This window comes from Aethalodelphis obliquidens, unplaced genomic scaffold (genome assembly GCF_003676395.1).
Source record: "Aethalodelphis obliquidens isolate GAN/ISIS:26980383/991018 unplaced genomic scaffold, ASM367639v1 scaffold5, whole genome shotgun sequence".
Classification (NCBI taxonomy): Eukaryota; Metazoa; Chordata; class Mammalia; order Artiodactyla; family Delphinidae; genus Aethalodelphis; species Aethalodelphis obliquidens.
This window is the reverse complement of record NW_020837949.1, coordinates 46,347,082-46,365,225: the sequence shown is the minus strand read 5'-3', so window position 1 is coordinate 46,365,225 and position 18,144 is coordinate 46,347,082. Positions and strand designations below refer to the sequence as shown.

Here is an 18,144-nt window from a genome sequence, read left to right as displayed (position 1 = left end):
CAGTAGTGGGATTGCTGGATTGTATGGAAGTTCTATTTTTACTTTTTTAAGGAACCTCCATACTGTTCTCCATAGTGGCTGTATCAATTTACATTCCCACCAGTAGTGCAAGAGGGTTCCCTTTTCTCCACACCCTCTCCAGCGTTTATTGTTTGTAGACTTTTTGATGATGGCCATTCTGACTGGTGTGAGGTGATACCTCATTGTAGTTTTGATTTGCATTTCTCTAATGATTAGTGATGTTGAGCATCCTTTCATGTGTTTGTTGGCAATCTGTATATCTTCTTTGGAGAAATGTCTATTCAGGTCTTCTGCCCATTTTTGGATTGGGTTGTTTGTTTTTTTGTTATTAAGCTGCATGAGCTGCTTGTAAATTTTGGAGATGAACCCCTTGTCAGTTGCTTCATTTGCAGATATTTTCTCCCATTCTGAGGGTTGTCTTTTTGTCTTGTTTATGTTTTCCTTTGTTGTGCAAAACCTTTTAAGTTTCATTGGGTCCCATTTGTTTATTTTTGGTTTTATTTCCATTTCTCTAGGAGGTGGGTCAAAAAGGATCTTGCTGTGATTTATGTCATAGAGTGTTCTGCCTATCTTTTCCGATTAGCTGTATTTCTTAACTTTTCTCATCATGTGTTTTCCTTTGCCCTGTTCCCACCATAAATGCTTTAAAGGAAGAGAATCAATTTCTCAGCCTCTGATACAATGCCAGATTTGCTAGGATTGCAAATGCCAAGTTGAACTTCTAAAGTTCCTCTTTTCATTTCTAGTATGCAAATCCTGCTCTCTAGAAATTCATTATCTATTGTCTTTTAGTGTAATCATTTATTGCACTTAAAGGGTCACCTGAGAAAGAAACAATTGAATTTTTTTTTTTTTTTTTGCGGTACGTGGGCCTCTCACTGTTGTGGCCTCTCCCGTTGCGGAGCACAGGCTCCGGACGCACAGGCTCAGCGGCCATGGCTCACGGGCCCAGCCGCTCCGCGGCATGTGGGATCTTCCCAGACCAGGGCACGAACCCATGTCCCCTGCATCAGCAGGCAGACTCTCAACCACTGCGCCACCAGGGAAGCCCCAACAATTTAATTTTTTAAAAAAAGAAGAGAAGAAAGAAACTGTGTCCTTTCTCAAACCATCAACACATTTTTGAAAAGTAAAAAATGACAAGAAAAAATATTATAAAGAAATGTAAGCAATGCCCAATCTAAGCATATTTAAATTCTGTAACATTGAAAGTCACCTACTATTCACCGGGTAGATAAATCAACTTTTAAATGCATCTATACTGTATTCATAGCTTACCAACACAGAGGTTTAGGACAGCCCATGTTCTCCTTATAGAAGCAAACAGCAGGATTCCTAGATCAGTAGTTACAGAACACAACTATATTTGTTTAACACTAACTCTCTTTGTTGTTTTTTGGTTTGGGGTGGGTTATTTTTTTCATTTTTTTATTTTTTGGTACACGGGCCTCTCACTGTTGTGGCCTCTCCCGTTGCAGAGCACAGGCTCCGGATGCGCAGGCTCAGCGGCCATGGCTCACGGGCCCAGTCGCTCTGCGGCATGTGGGATCTTCCCGGACCGGGGCACGAACCCGTGTCCCCTGCATCAGCAGGCGGACCCCCAACCACTGCACCACCAGGGAAGCCCTGGGGTGGGTTTTTTTTCATGGGATTGGTTATGAAAATTTTTATAGATTTAAACAGTTCTAGATTCAATAAATGGAGGAAAATAAGTCAATTGTTTTGATTTAAAATTCTATCTTTAAAAGTCAAACTACCATGAGATCTCAGATAATCCGATGCTCCTTGCCACCGTATGTACACATGTACACATACCTTTATCCACTCATTCCCTTAACTCCAAGCCTCTTTTTTTTTTTTTTTTTTGGCCTTGCCATGTGGCATCTTAGTTCCCTGGCCAGGGATTGAACGCATGCCCCCTACATTGAGAGTGTGGCGTCTTAACCATCAGACCTCCAGGGAAGTTCCAACTCCAAGCCTTTTCAGTGAAGTGCCTTGTTTTGCAGATGCATCCCCACCTATAAAAACTTCCCCATCACTTAAACATTTCACTAAGCCCTTCTTCCAGGAAGAAATTTTCATATTGGTCAAGGAAAAAATGTGACAACACTACCTTTTTGCCTTTTGAACAATATATGTTTTTTCTATAACTCTACTAGACTGTACCAAGAAGGAATGTTTGGGGCTGCAAGTAACGGAAAACTGTATTTAAAGCTGCGGTTAAATCATAGGAATCCATCTTATCTCACGGAACTAGTAGTCAAGAGATACGTCATCCCAGGGTTCTTTCAGGGGCTCACCAGTATCATGAAGGACCCAAACACTTGTCACACTCCCATGCCATCATCCTTAGTGTGCTGGGTTTTATTTCCATGTCTGTTGCCTCACTGTTGCACAATGGCTGCTGCACATCCTCACACTGTACTTAAACATAAGAATCAAGGGTATTGCAAAAGATGTTCTTCTCTCAGAAGGCTCTGTCCTGTATTTTTTTTTCAAATTTATTTAGTTATATTTATTTTTGGCTGTGTTGCGTCCTCGTTTCTGTGCGAGGGCTTTCTCTAGTTGCGGCAGGTGGGGGCCACTCTTCATCGCGGTGTGCGGGCCTCTCACTATCGCGGCCTCTCTTGTTGCCGAGAACAGGTTCCAGACGCACAGGCTTAGTAGTTGTGGCTCACGGGCCCAGTTGCTCCGCGGCACGTGGGATCTTCCCAGACCAGGGCTCGAACCCGTGTCCCCTGCATTGGCAGGCAGATTCTCAACCACTGCGCCACCAGGCAAGCCCTCTGTCCTGTATTTAGGAAGAAACATTTCCAGAAGTCTTCCTTATAGCCCCATAAGTCAGAACTAGATCACATGCATGCTCCTAGTTACAAGGAAGACTGTAAAAGCATCTGTTTTAAGCCTCTAGTTAAACTCAGGCTCCTCTTTTGTATGAACTGAATGAAAGCGTGTCCTGTTGATTTTACCTCCTAACTCTCTTTTGCATACATCTAATTCTTCTCACCTCCCCCACTGCCAGCACCCTCCCACCAGCCATCAAAATATCCCACCTGAACTACCCCAACAGTTCCAGACTGGTTTTCCTGTAGCCCCACCTTGTCCACTCTACCATCCACTCTTTACAGTTTCAGTGATATTTTAAATGCAAATCTTACCATGTCACTTCCTCTATAATGGATTATGTTCAAAAGTCCTACCAGGTCCTGAAGGGTCTGGTCGCACCCACCTTTCTAGCTTTGTCTCCTGCGGTGCTTCAGCTCACTTTGTACTCAGATCACACTGACCACCTCTTTGCTCCTTAAAAATCCTAAGCTCCTTCACAGCTCATGGCTTTTGCACGTGCTATTCCCTCTGTCTGGAGGGACACCCATTCTCCACCTCCCTAGTCCCTTCTGCCTCATTTCTCCTTAGTTTTCATGTCTCCATTTAAATGTTTTTACTGCATGCAAGGGTTATTTATAAGGTGTTATCAAGTCAATGAAATACAGAAATATTCAAAGTTGTTAAATACAAACAGGAGGGATGGAAGAGAATGAATTTTTTAATTTCAGCAGTTAGCTGATGTTCATCTATTTAGAAAATGCTGGCCCTTTGTTAAATCATGCTAGATGAGAAGCCGTTTGCAGGACTCATTTTCTTTTCCTAAATGTCTTCCTTCTTTCACCCATTTGATCAACAAACAACGTTTGGAACCCAGCTCCACCACTTTCTAGCGGTGAGGGTTCTTCAGACAGGACTTTCCTCCTTGGCACTATGACGATGTATCCCGTCCTTCTCTCATGGTTGGTGGCCTGTCTTTGTTCAGTTCTGGTGCTACGATTGCAAGTTTCCTCTCTAAAACGAATCCCAAGAAATATATGGAAATGTATCACTTTCAAATACACGCTGCTGTGCATATCATTTAAAAATCCAAGAATGCTAAACTAAGTTAAGGATATAAAATATTCATATTTTACCATATTTCATACATAGAAATACTCTATAAAAATTTCTTCCTATGAATTCCATATTGTAAGTTATGCAATAGGTAGGCATCATGTCTTTCACTACTTCACCACTTTAGAAAATCCTCAGAACAAAGATGCTGGGATGTCAGTTGCTCCATACGCAGTCCTTCAGAGGAGTTACACACGAGCTCAGTGAACATCAAAATAGTTCTTTGAAAAATAAAAGCATCCTAGAAGATGCAGCCGGTTGCACCTCTGCCTTATTAGTGAAAATGCCCTATGTCAAAACCTTTCTGTCTAGGTAATAAAAAGCACCCATATGTTCCTGGGAACAAAAGCCTCCTGAAACTTGACGCCATCCGCGGGTTCACTTGACTTCCAGCTCAGGGCTGGATCTGTACTCCTCAGGTGCGGTGGCTGTCCACGGACTTCTAGACCTGAGGGAAGGAAATTCACATCCTCACTGAGTCACGCTAAGAGACCGACACTGACTGGCAGGCTGCGGTAAAAGGTGCCGGTTAAGACCGTGGGAGCCGGAGTCAGGTCTCCAGGGTACAAATCCAGCTCTGCCACTCACCAGCCGTGCAACCTTGGGCAACCCTTTAGCCTTTCAGAGCTAAGTTATCCTCAAGTGAGGATAACAATAGTTCTTACCTCCTAGGGCTGTGAGGAGGAGTAAATAAGTTAATCCACAGAAAGCGCTTGGAAGAGCGCCTGGCTGGCACATAACGAACTTGTTAATATTACAGCCTTTCAACTCAGGGCGCCTGCAACTCTGCAACATTGTGCCTGGGTATGGAACGGCTCCTGTAAGTTACAGAACTTGAGATTCTGGGAGCTGAGTGGCCACGGTTGGGGACGCGGAGAGGAAAGGGAAAAAAGAAATTGGGGTAGGGGCAGAGGGAGAGAGAGCTGCGACGTTTATCCGCCGGAGCCCACCTGCAGCCTCGGTCTCTCGGCCTCCGGTCTCCTCTACCGTTTCTTCTTCAGGAGTCCGACTCGCGAGAGGCGCACGCAGCCTTTCTCCAATCAGACATCCCAAGGCTGGCGCCACGTAGGCGACCTGGTCCAATCTCGTCCCTGGAAGGCGGGAACGCGAACTTCCTACCTGCACCTGTGGCAGCAGTGGCCGCCTCCTGGGTTATTATTTTTTTCTTCCCGCTGCCCCGGGGCTCTGGTTTCTAGAATCACTTGGCGAATAACCAGCAGGTGAGCAGATGTCTTTCCCCGCGCGGAGGACCGACGCGGTAGGGAGCTTCAATGCATCAGAGTGAGCCCCTGAGATCCCATCTCCCTGCGGCTCCCGGGCGGCGCTATCAGGGAAAGGGAGAATGAAAGGCTACTAGGCGGGAGAGACTGCCTGGCCATTCACCTGGGGCAGTGAGCCTGGCACCCACTCGCAGGGGCGGCCTCCAGTCGGAGCCAACAGTACTTCGAGCTCCGGGCTACTGCCGCCGCTGCGCCAGGAAGCTGGAGGAGCCAGGGGAGACCAGCAACAGCAATCGGCTTAGCTGGACTGCGGCGATTTCGGCTAGCACACCTTCCAGAAAGAAACCCGACCTCTCCAAGACCGCGCAGAGGGACGCCGCGCCCCGACTTCCAGATTAACCCAAGCGCACCCCCTCCCGACTCTGCGCGGGAAGAGAGGCGCGGAGCCGCGGGGTCCTGGGAAGCCTGAGCAGGTGAGCGATCAGGGTGATTCTCCGTCCGCCAAGACAGAGCCCATTCCGGGGTGTCACGCTGGGGCGCTCCCCCAGCGCCCGAGGAGAAGTTACTAGCTGCAGGCGTTCTGCGTAATTTGCAATCTTTCCCATGAGCAATTCGTGCAAAACCCTTCCGTGCATACAACGTTGATTGTGGAGAAGAAAGCGTAGGGTAGAAGACTGAAAGTAGCATCAGGAACACCCACCACTATCACCACCACCACCACCACCACCACCAGTGAATAAGTTGGGGGTGCTTTTCCGATCTATAAAGCGGAGGGGGAATGGATGTTTGCAAACCCAACTGCAAACTGTGCCTGAGGGTGTGGGTGCCTTCTGTAAGGAAAGAACTTTTGGCCATTTTTTCTTCTATTGTTTTCAAGTCGAGTGTGCCCTCGGGGCGTTCTGGGGAGGAGCTGGTGCCAAGGTCTCCTTGCTCAGGGGAGGCCGCTGCGGCCGCCGGCGTAGGCCCTCCGGCTGTCTCCCCCCGGTTGGGGAAGGAGAACCTCCAAACCACAGACACCGCCGAATTTTCGCTCTCCAGAGCGGGCGAATCCCAGCAGCGCCGGGCGCGTGGGATGGGAAGGAGCCCAGCGGAAACCTGGAAATGAGCCGCGGCGCCAGCGAATCCTGCTCGTTCGTGGAGTTAGTGCCCAGCACAGAAAATGAGCAGAGGAGCCTCGCTTCCGATATTCGCACCTTAAGTGCTAACAAACAGCCTTTTCGCTCCGCAGTGCTATTTTAAAAGCTGGGAAGAGGCAAATTGGAGTTCTTGGTTGTGCGCTCTCTCCTTTGGAGGAGGGAATTGCGCAAGGAAAAGAACAGAAGCCTTTAATTTGTAACTTAAAATCCCATGAGTTGAGTTGCCTAGTACAAACAGACGCGGTGCACATTTTAATACAGAACTAAGGGAAGGGGACTTGGGCTCATCTCAACCGCAGGCAGCGGGTGGCTTCAAAGAGACGCAAGATTGGTCTCTGGGGAATAAAAGGAAGCGTTAGGATGGCGGTGTTCAAGGGAAGTTAGGTCTAGACATGCTTCTCTGAAGGTCATCAGGCAGAAGTTCTGTCGAAAGCATAATTTAAAAGAAACAAACACCATGAGCTTGTCCCTCGCTCTTACTGGCCTGTAAATCCGCCCCCCACGCCCCGCCCCGCCCCGCCCCCGAAGAATCACATCAAAAAGGATCCCGAGACAGAAGTCCAGGGAACAAAAACCTTTGAGGGAAATTTCGGAACTGTTTGACAGGGATCTAATGTTTATGGCTCACCTATAGCGGGGGCGCGCTTGCTTCCGGGCGCCCTCCTCGCAGGTGCCCTTCTGGACCCGGTGGGTCACCTTTGGGCTTCGTCTACAAACGGGCGGAGTGACAGGACAGGCCATTTTCCCTCCGGGGCCTGGTTAATCCAGAAGCCCCTGCACCCACCCCTGGGTGGCCCTCGCGCGCGGACCACTGCGCTATCCTGGAAGCCAGACTAAGGCTGAGGCCAGGGAGTGCCAAGACTCAGTCTCGAGACCAGAGGGTGGCGCCCCGGAAGCCCTTCGTCCGCCTGCGCCCTGGCGGGGGGCGGGGGGGGGGCGCGGCGGTGCCCTCTGCGGCCCGCGGCTGCGGACCCTCGGACCCCAGCCGCTCCGGTGCCAGACGGAGCCAAGGGGAGGAAGTGGGATTGAGGGGCACGTGACTTCGACAAACCCAGTAACGAAGTTTTGTTTTCCTCCCCAGCACAAGCCTCTGCTTCGGCGGCTCCCAGCCCGCAGCCCGCTTGCGAGAAGCCGGGGCAGGGCCGAGGTGGACGAGAGAGGCGCCGCTGCCGCTGAGGCCCTTCCCCGCTCGCCGCGCCCCCCGCCACTTGGCCCGCTGGCCATGGCCGACGGCGGCGGCACAGGCAGCTCGGGCTCCTGGTGGAGTTCGTTAAAGAACAGCAGGAAGAAAAGCAAGGACGCCGCGGGGGGTGCGAAGCCTCCCGCCCAGCCTGACCCCGGGGAACCCGCGGCGCCCGCCCCGCCTGGCCCCGACTGGACTAGCAGTTCCCGGGAGAATCAGCATCCCAATCTCCTCGGGGGCGCCGGCGAGCCCCACAAGCCAGACAAGTTGGGCGGGGAGAAATCGGGCAACAGCCGCCGAAATTTGAAGATCTCGCGTTCGGGCCGCTTTAAGGAGAAGAGGAAAGTGCGCGCCACTCTGCTCCCCGAGGGAGTCAGGTCCTCGGAGGAGGCGAGCTTCTCTGGTGACCCGCACGAGGACAAGCAGTAGCCCAAGCGCTCCGGGACTCTCTTCGCACCACGCCTCCCCAACCCCCAGGTCTAAACCCGAGAATTCTGCCCCGCCCCTGTTCTTGGAGTCTCATCCCACCAAATTCAGAATATTCGCACAAGGCCTCCAGAGTTTATTTTCCTAGAAATTGACGTGACAAAACAACGTGTTCCGTGTATCACGACTCAAGGATGCATTAAATATTTATTCGTGGTAAGAGAAGATACCGCAGAGGAAGTTGGCACATTTTTTTTCAAAAAACTTCAGTGGCCTCGTTTGCGTCGCCCGTGGGAGTGAGAAGGGTACTTTTGTAAGAGACCTTAGCTCAACTGGAATTGCGCAGCCCTCCGCTGAGAACGGCATGCTCTGATTCCGAACTTGCTATTGGAAAGCAAATCACAGTGCTATCTTTAATGCCTGAGAAATGCACTTTAGGAGTACTTTTGTAGACGCACCTTAAGTGAAGGGATGGGAGAGAGCAGGAAGCATTCTTAAGTAGAAGCATTTTAATTAAGGCAGGATTGCTTTTAATGTTGAACTGCAAAACTGTACTTGCCTGTTGTAGCGTGGACTATTAAAACTGTTGCACTGTAAGACTTAAGGTGACTTTTGTATTTTTTTTTTTCCATGGCAAGACTGAAGCTCATCATACTTAAAAGCAGGCATGCAAAATCCAGGGTGACAGAGTTAATCATTTGCCACATAACCTGACAGTTCCTCTTGAAAAGCTGCAGGGAGGAGACCATGTCTACAAACTACCAACACCCAGATAGGAAACAGCTAGCTGGATATCCCTATTTACAAACCAAGTTCGAGGAAGAGAGGGAGAGGTACCAATTAATTATTCCTAAGTTTTCTTTTTTACTTCAGTGCATCTTCATAGAGTAAGTCACAATGCTAATAATAATTCTTTCTGTATTCATTATTAACCTGATTCAGAATTGTCTAAAAATACTTATTCAAACAGGTGGACTGAATTCTCAGTTTGTGCAAAGCTGGCTTTTTTCCCACCCTCTTTGCTTCAAAAGCTAATTTCCTTAGTCTGAAGTAAGAATTTATCTAGGTGCAAGGCCTTAAAGATCTACCAACCTGTAGATTTTTAACAAAAATCTACCTGTTTGCTTTTGTTATGAACTTCAAGTAAAAGAGTAAATCAGTACTGAAATCACTTGCTTTCAGCAAATTACAAGAGAGTTATTGTAGTTGTTAAGATCCCTGGGACCTCTTCCCACCACAATTCAGTTCATTTATAACCATTTAGAAATGCATAGCGGGGAAATTATAATGATCAAAGTGTGTGTGTGTGTATATATATATATACACACACACATTGTACATATATATAATATATATATTATATTAATATATTAATAACATATATAGTTATAAAGCAGAAACTAACACACCACTGTAAAGCAATTATACTCCAATAAAGATGTTAAAGAAAATAACATATGTAATATATATAATATATATAAATATATAAAATTCTGATTTCACTGAGTTGGGATTAAATCATGCATTCCTCCCACTGCATAATTAGGACTGCTTTAAAACTATGTAATTACAAACCTCAACTGCCGATTGTGCATTGCACTCATATATATATATATAATATATATATAATTTATATATGTGATGTCTACATTATATATATATATAATTATTATATATATTATATATATATAATGTGGATAATGACAGGCCAGAACTTGATTGGAGCTCCTGAATTTGTTATATACAGTTTTTGGTTTCTCTTAAATTAGTAATTTATAACAAAGTAATTTATAACAAAGCATGTTGATTGTCCAAAGAGATTTAACAAAGAAACTTGATGAAAATGGCTAAAATGGATTTAAATTAGTGAATCAAGCTTGGATACCAGCAAAATCATAGAGTTTACCATTTGATACATGCACTTCCACATACTAAAGGCTTACTCCAAAGGAAATTGTTTACATGGGGATTATGAACACCTTAGTTTCTTAAAAAAGAGTTTGTGAGGGTTTTTTTTTTTTTAATCATGAAAAGTTTTTTTTTGCTTTGTATTCAGAATTGGGAAATACGTGACTGAAGTCTCATCAGGGTGAGCTTTCTGGATGAGGAAGACTTCACGTCAATTTTAAGTGGGTCTACCTACCATCTCTAGACTCTGATGAAGAAGAGGGAGTTGGGATCTTGGACTCAGAAGAGGTTCGTGCTAAGGGAGGGGACTGTGGGCTGACCAGCAGTGGGAGTGAATAGAGCAGACGCTGTCAAATCAGGCTTTGGAACACCTTCATACTATTTTAATTTCTGTAGAAGGTAATCAAAATTAGAGTAGATAACTACCCAAAATACTTCTCCCCTCCCAGGAAGACCAAGAGATTAGATCTGTACCCATTTATAAAAGTAAGCCAGCCATTGCATACTTTTAAAATCTTATACTAACCCTTTCATCCAGTTTTATTGTTTTAAAGAACTTTTTTTTCTTAAAAATTCCTTTAGATGCACAAAACATTGGCATTTTCCTGGGTTGTGTGTCTAGTTTTGGATCCCATCCAAGTCTATAATTGCTGCAGATAATCAATAGCAGACATATAGCAGTGGAACTTATTAACATGACATCTTTCCCCACTGCTCTGAAAGAATTTAAAACCATGCTAATGGCAGTTATGACAATGAATGCAATGCACAATTGGCAGTTGAGGTTTGTAATTACATAGTTTTAAAGCAGTCCTAATTATGCAGTGGGAGGAATGCACTGACTTAATCCCAACTCAGTGAAATCAGAAACCAAGAAAAATTGGTGGGATAAAAGGATCATGAGTAAGATGAGATAATTTGACAAAGTGTCTTGCTGGGATTTATGTGCTCTGCAGATGATTAATTACATTCCCATAACATATATACAGATTTTGAAAATGTTTAAACCTCTTGATATTTTATAGTAAATAAAAGGAAAATGTTGAATTAAATTTGGAGTTAATTAGGTTGGAGACTTTTGTTTTCTTAAAATCCCTTACAAATGAAATTTCACTCACAAATTTGGAAACGATTAAAGAAATTCTTATGCCATGCTTCCAAATTATGTGAAAAAGGGACAAAAGTCTAGCAGCGTGTTTGCTCAATATTTTCATACCCATGATAATTATATGCACAGGGTGGTTTTTACCTCAGGGACTGTCCTTGCAGTCGGTGGCTGAGCAGTAACTCATATTACAGGTCACCTGAACGTCCCTTTGTGTTCGTGCTTCTGTTGTTCATCCCATTCTGATTTGCATTTCAAGAGCAGGGACTCTATTTTGTATACAGTTAGGACATTCTGCTTCATATAACACTGGGAAATATTTTTCTCTGCTTTGAAATGTAATGCAAACTCAGAACACTGATCTTGCCGAGTCCTTAGAAGGGAACTATAAACCTAATGAACGGTAGCATGGGCTGAAGCTCTGTCAGAAATAGTTCTTCTCATGGGATACACAGAAGAAAATCTGGGTGTCTTGAAATAAATAATAATAAAAGTGGGCACCTTTCAAATAAAAGGTGAACTGGAAAGGAATAAGGGGGAAAATAGGGCACTAATATCCAGTGATCACAAGGCACCTTTTATGAGAAAAAGAGATAGAGAATATTATTTTTCCTTAGTTGAGGAGTATCAGCCAGACTAGAAACAAACACTAAAAAAAAGCTAGCATGATAGAGATGTAGGGGTAACTGATCTTTAAAAACTCTTATTTTATTTGCAGAGCATCTTATGATAATTACCCAGAAATGTAAGAGATCCTTTCTTGGGATAAGCATGAGTTTATCTCCATGGCAAGTAGAGGGTGGGACCAGAGATATTTTATACCCTTGGGTGTCAACATAACCAGTACCTTAGGCTAGAAACAAGTGTGCAGCCCAGGGTACACTGTCACTGACAAGCTGGCTGTCCCATCACAGCTTTGTTCTTCTCGCCTGTTTCCTGTACCCTCGGCCCCATTCTCACCTCGCCTCTGAGCGATTACATGTGTGTAATGTATATGTAAAGGCTGAGAGACGTGGAAGAGGGGCCGCCCGGAGGGAGGCACAGGGCCCTTCCCCAGCCTCCTGCAGGCACAGTGTATTAACAACCACTTTGTCAAAAGATGGCCCCGTACATCTGGAACATGGGATGAATAGCATTCGTGGCGAGAGAAGATTATCATTAAGGATATAAATTGTAAGGAAACCACACAGGTCTTGCCCTGGCAGAGGACAATTGACCACAGTATAGAAGTGGTAGTAGCTAAAGATCACGATATATAAGACTGACAGAGGATATCATTGATCCTTCCAGGTATTCAAAACACGGAATTCAGCCCTTCTTCCAAACCAAATTGTGCTGCGGATGACAAAGCGATGGATGCGTAACTGTCATGTCAGAGTTGTTGACATAACCTTGTGCAATAAAAAGATGGAGTATCTTCATCTCTGACATGTGTAACAAGACTGTTAACCCACGAGACAAAACTTTCCGGCCCTTAAACTAGAAACGTTCATGTTGAAGAAGATGAAGGTTCCTACCCCTGAAAGGAGTTGCTGACTCACCTGCCATTAAGTGGGGAATACGGGACCCATCCAGGACCTCCCTGTGCTTTTTCTGAAGGGATATTCCTTGAGTTACAAGTACCCTGGATTATTAATCTTTTTCTCGTGCCAGTCAACATGCACATCCTACAAAGATGGCAGCAAAGAGCTCCTGCGAAGTTTTCCAAGACACCTGGTCATAATTCTCTCTCTCCCTTGCTCTTAGATGAGTCTTAGATGATCCAGGTGTTGGTTTGCTCTTCTGTAAAATGATGGGATGGAACTCTTTAAAACTCTCTCTTAGGAATTTGCTATTTTGAACAACGGGCTGTGAAAGCTCATTCATAGAGTGCTCACTGTTTACTATAAAACACAAAGGCACCAACTGTCCAGTACTGATGGTCAGGTGGGAAGTTGGGAGGGAGGTAGAGAAGCATAAATTGCAATAAAGCTACCACGTTATCCTATGGTGCTGTCACCACACTGTCATCTGGCCCAATAATCAGGGTAATTCTGCTGTATAGGAGCATGGAGCCTCATTATTCATGCCTAGAATCAAATTGCAGCAAGGCTATATAATTATATACATATTATTTTAAAAGTGTGTTTTCACAACTATAATCTCAGTTCCTCATAACTAGCCCTCGAGGGCCCCAAATCCCACCAATCTACCTGATTCTGTACTCTTGTTTAAACTCATCTTTTTCCATTCTCATTGGTGTTGTCCTTGGTCAAGAATTCATCCCCTCTAGGCCAGGGGCCTGGAAACACTCATTTTTTTAACATTTTTAACTCTTCTCTACATTTAAAACTGTGAAGGATAAGGTCAGACTCCTTCACAAGGGCTGCCACCCCTATCCAGCCATTCCGTATTACTGACAATTCCCGAGAGTACCTTGCCATGCCTGCAGGCTTCTGTCTGTCCTGTTGCCTCTGCTTGGAATATTCTTTCTCCACTACCTGCCTGGCAAAGCCTCAATCAACCGTTAAAATTCAAGAGTCTCTTCCCACGCGCCTGTCATGGTCCTCCTTCACTCTGTTGGGAAACACCTATGCATAGGACATTCAAGTGCATGTTACCACTCCCACTGACCATATTATATGCATGTGATCACATGCCTCACTGCCCTTTTAGTCGAGGAGCTCAGGGAAATTCCAAGGGCAATGTTCATTCTTCACACCCCTTCATGAACTCCTGGCTAACCTACAAGGTCATGGGCCCTCCATGCTGTACTTGCATGTAATTCTTGGTAGGGTCATAATCTTTTCTCTTCTAGGAAAGCAGGCTGTGTCTGGCTGATAGAAAAATTTAAGAGGGTTGTAATCAGTCAGAGCCTGATCAGGAGAGAGAAACCACACAGTAATTTGAACAGGGAGCATTTACTGTACAGAACTATTACCTGTGATACGGATTGCAGTGAGAAGGGATTGCCTGCTAAGAAGTAACAGGAACCCAAAAGAACACAGTAATAATATAAGGTGCAACTACGACCCCGGAGCTGAGATTAAGCGCTCAAAGGAGACCCCCTGTTCGCTCCAAACCCCTGCACCTTGTTGGAAAGGGCATGGCTAAGACACACTTGTAGGCAGAGAAATCACACCAGTGAAACTTGTTTGGAAATCCACCTACCAGAACTGGTTTTTTTGTGCCAGTGGGCACTAGAGCACTAATCACTAAATTATTTGAACAGCATGGGTAAAAATACAGGCAATATTGCTGTGTTAATACACTATGGGAGGGAACTGGTGTTTCTGTAGGCTGGGCTACATTCATTTCAAGAGGGCAACTGCTTGCCTATAAAGTGCCTGTGAGAGTGAGAAAAGGGGGCTACTTCCTCTGGGTGGGCTTCAGCCCCCCCCAACACTCCCATAGCAGGCACCCTTGTCCAGTAACAACCTACACGGCCTTATACAGCAGCTGTGAGTCCATGAATAGATGGAACTATGCCCTGAAGGTGATGGGCTTTGGTAAAGGACAGACTGGCCTGCCTGAAAGGAAGCCCAGGTTCTAGACCCATTTTTCTAACTGGTAGTTGTGTGGTCTCAGGCAAATCACTTAACTGCTCTGGGCTTTCATTTTCTCACCTGTAAAACAAGAAGTTCAGACACTTCAAGTTCAAAAATTCTGTTATTATAGTGTCTATTAAGAGAAGCAGTGTTTACCTTTATATTCAAAACAGACCAGATCTCCAATTACATGCAATAAATTTTACAGTAGGATTGTGGTCAACGTCATGTCCCTCACCATTGACATGATATTTTTCTGGGCTGTGATCAGATCTACCAATACCAGCTCTTCCAGCTAACTTGAAATTTCCTCCTTTGCATATATATTATTTTTATATATTATAAATATATATATATTATAAATAGCCATAAACGCCTACTCTTCCACTAAGTTTTAACTGTGACATTGGTTGCTTCGCTCAGAGCCTCCAAGATAGAGTTAGATGCCCTCGTCTGTGTCCCTGCCGTGGACACACAGACTCCTGCCGCAGCCCATCCCATGGACAGTATTGTTACTGTCTCTACCACCAGATGGTAAACTCTTAAAGGGGAGGGACTCTAATTTATGCTGGCTCTGCTGTGGCCAGCGCAGCGCCTAGCACGTAGTACTCATTAAATATTTGTTGAGCGAATGAGGACTTAAATTTCTTGCAGGAGCAGTGAAGTAATATAGTAGTTAAGACAGAGGGTTCTAAAGTCAGATGAGTAAGATTTAAATCCTGGCTTTTCCATTTACTGTCTGTGAACCTATTTGAGTTATACAACCTGCCATGCTTTAATTCTTGTTGTTGTTATTTGTTAGTTTTGTTTTGTTTGTGTTTTTTTTTTTTGGTCCCGATATTGAGATATAATTGACATATAACATTGTATTAGTTTAAGGTTGACAACATAATGGTTGGATAGATTTATATATTGTGAAATGGTTACCACAGTAACTTTAGTCAACATCCACCATCGCACATAGTTAGTTTTTTTTCCTGTGATGAGAACTTGTAAGATCTACTCTCTTAGCAACTTCCAAATATACAATGTGATATTGTTAACTGCAGTCACCATGCTGTACATTACATCCCCAGAACTTACTCATCTTACAACTGGAAGTTTGTACCTTTTGACCACCTTCACCCATTTCCCCCACCCCCTCTGGCAACCACCAGTCTGTTCTCTGTTTCTATTCAGTTTGTTTTAGATTCCACATATAAGTGAGATCATACAGTATTTGTCTTTGATTTATTTTACTTTAATTTCTTTTCTTTCTTTCTTTTTTTTTTTTTTTGCGGTACGCAGGCCTCTCACTGTTGTGGCCTCTCCAGTCGTGGAGCACAGGCTCCAGCCTGTCGCAGAGCACAGGCTCCAGACGCGCAGGCTCAGCGGCCATGGCTCACAGGCCCAGCCGCTCTGCGGCATGTGGGATCCTCCCGGACTGGGGCACAAACCCGCATCCCCTGCATTGGCAGGCGGACTCTCAACCACTGCGCCACCAGGGAAGCCCTCCTCCCCCTCTCTTGCTGTTCTTCCTTCAGTGCTCTTAATTGCTCAAACCAGAAAACTAGAAGTCATTCTTGGTTCCTCATTCTTCCCAACTCACTGGCTCTCTTCATTGAATTGATCGGTCTGTTCTGTATTTTTAATAAACTCTTTCAAATCTGTCCACCTCTCTCCATTTTCCCTGCCACAAAGAGAATCTAAGGCACCAGTTTCTCTCCCCTGGCCCAGCGCAGCAGCCTGCTCTCTGGTCCTCTCTTTGTATCCACTCCTGCCCCTACTATAATCTGTTCCCCAACCCACCACTGAACTGAACTTCGTAAAAAGTTAGATTTCAAACCTTTTTAACATAGAAAGCTAATCCAGTACCTCCTTCCCCTGGTTAACACTCTCTGATGTATGATGAGACAGCATCCTCCAGATAAAATCCTAAACCAATAAACGTGCTTTAAGCACCCCGCTGGGTCCAACCTCTGCCCACACCTCCGTGTCTCTCTCCCTGCCATCCCTTCCAACACGCTCTATTCCGGCCAAAGCAGGCTCCAGGTCTTGCACTATGTTCTCCCCTCTGCCTTGGAGGTCAGGTTTTCCAAGGTCCCAAGAGCTTGATGAACCTCTTTCGATAGACCCTTTCTTTGCAGACCTTCAGTGCTTTTGAGGACATTGCTGCTGCGTGAGCAGCCACGGGGAATGGAACTGGAGTGGAGTCATCTACCTTCTCCAGCTCAGGTTTCCTTGTGAATAAATGCAAATACCACTTCATGGTGTTTTGCTTGAACTAAGCACACATAAAAGCATACCTCTTAGAGATAAGCTGCGTAGCCCAGAGGAAGCCCTCAGTAATATCAGCTGTTTTTATTCTTGTTCCTGAGTGATGGGTTGAGATTGGCCTGAAGGAATTATTTCAGCAGTTTCCTTTAAACCCTGTCTGGAATGTGAAGGCTCCATTCCTTGGGGAATGCCAAGAGGCATTTTGGAAAACTGTGGTCATGTTTTTGTTTCAAAAACTCAAGGGCAGTTGGACATCTAGGAGACGGAGAAAAAGAAAGAACCTCAGGTCCAAGAGGACAAAATAAGAGAATCGGATTCCGTGCTGTCATCTATATGTTTAAGAACATACCCTGAATCTGGGATTATATGATGAATGTATTTTAAGGTGTTGTCAGACCCCCCAAAAAGGGAAGTAAAATTGGGAAGAAGAGGCAATTAGCTTAGTAGGGAAATGCAATGCTAAGTTTCAGGAATGCCTGGGGGATGGCTTAGGGATGTGGAGACACCACATTGTCAACAATAAAATCTCTAAAGCCCTGGGAGTGACCATCCTCCCTGCATTTCTGATCCTAGAGACGGTGAAGGACGAGAAAGCAGCTTCATCGCCATGATCCACATGCTTCCCTCTAGCTGTCCACTGCTGTATTACTGCAGGTGGGGACTTTACATGGGACAACTTTTGCAGATAGTGGAAATCCAAGGCAGCCTTAGGTAGCTCACTGTCAGTTCCGAGGAATATGTCAACACCTATGAGCCCTGACAGACCACTCTCTGCAAGAAATCTCTCTCAGCCTGAGTTTGCAGAAGGGTATGTTTTGATTGAAGGAAGCCGCTCGCATCTTCACCCTTGGACATATTCTAAGTTTCTTTTACACTGAAGCCAATTCTCAGGAATTAGATGGAGAGATTGAGGCAGAGGGAGCACAGGGGGAGTAGGAGATGTAGCCTGGTGAGGCTCCCAACAGGCATGAGTTTTGAAAGAAAGTTCCCTGTCAGTCCCCCACTGATTGTAATGAGAACGAGGGGGCTGTAGGTGCCCCTGACCCTGGTATAGCCAAGGCTACAGGCACTAGGAAGTTTTTGGAGGGAAGAAGGTAGGTCTTTCCAGTCTACAGGGGCACAGAGCTATGGCTTTTCAGGAATGAAGGGTAGAATTTTGCCCATTGCACCTTTTAATTGGGACACTTAGCTGTCTTATTTTTGTAATGTAATATTTAATTTGGGGGCTATGTAACTTCACTGCAAATCAGCAAGTATTTATTGAGTACATAGTACAAGGGCCTTGGGACAAAAAATAAAGTAGATACTAATATTTTTAGTCCTTCATATACTTTATAAATTTAAACCCTGACTGTGTCCTTCATTTATTTTGTATTGATTTATCAATTTATTGAAAAAATATTTATTGAGTTCATTCATTCTT

The 18,144-nt window shown here is 45.0% G+C and overlaps 1 protein-coding gene across 1 annotated transcript; it reads left to right on the top strand.

Moving 5' to 3' along the window:
* Positions 1-5,118: 5,118 nt before the first annotated feature.
* On the top strand, positions 5,119-8,513 carry PRR15 (proline rich 15). Its single transcript, XM_027101320.1, has 2 exons — positions 5,119-5,653; positions 7,398-8,513. Exon 2 carries the CDS (start codon positions 7,539-7,541, stop codon positions 7,926-7,928), a length of 390 nt encoding a protein of 129 aa, XP_026957121.1. The 5' UTR covers positions 5,119-5,653; positions 7,398-7,538; the 3' UTR covers positions 7,929-8,513.
* Positions 8,514-18,144: the final 9,631 nt, after the last annotated feature.

Bases quoted from the DNA above. Each gene is read 5' to 3' on its own strand.
- PRR15 (XM_027101320.1), top strand. From the start codon at position 7,539: ATGGCCGACGGCGGCGGCACAGGCAGCTCGGGCTCCTGGTGGAGTTCG.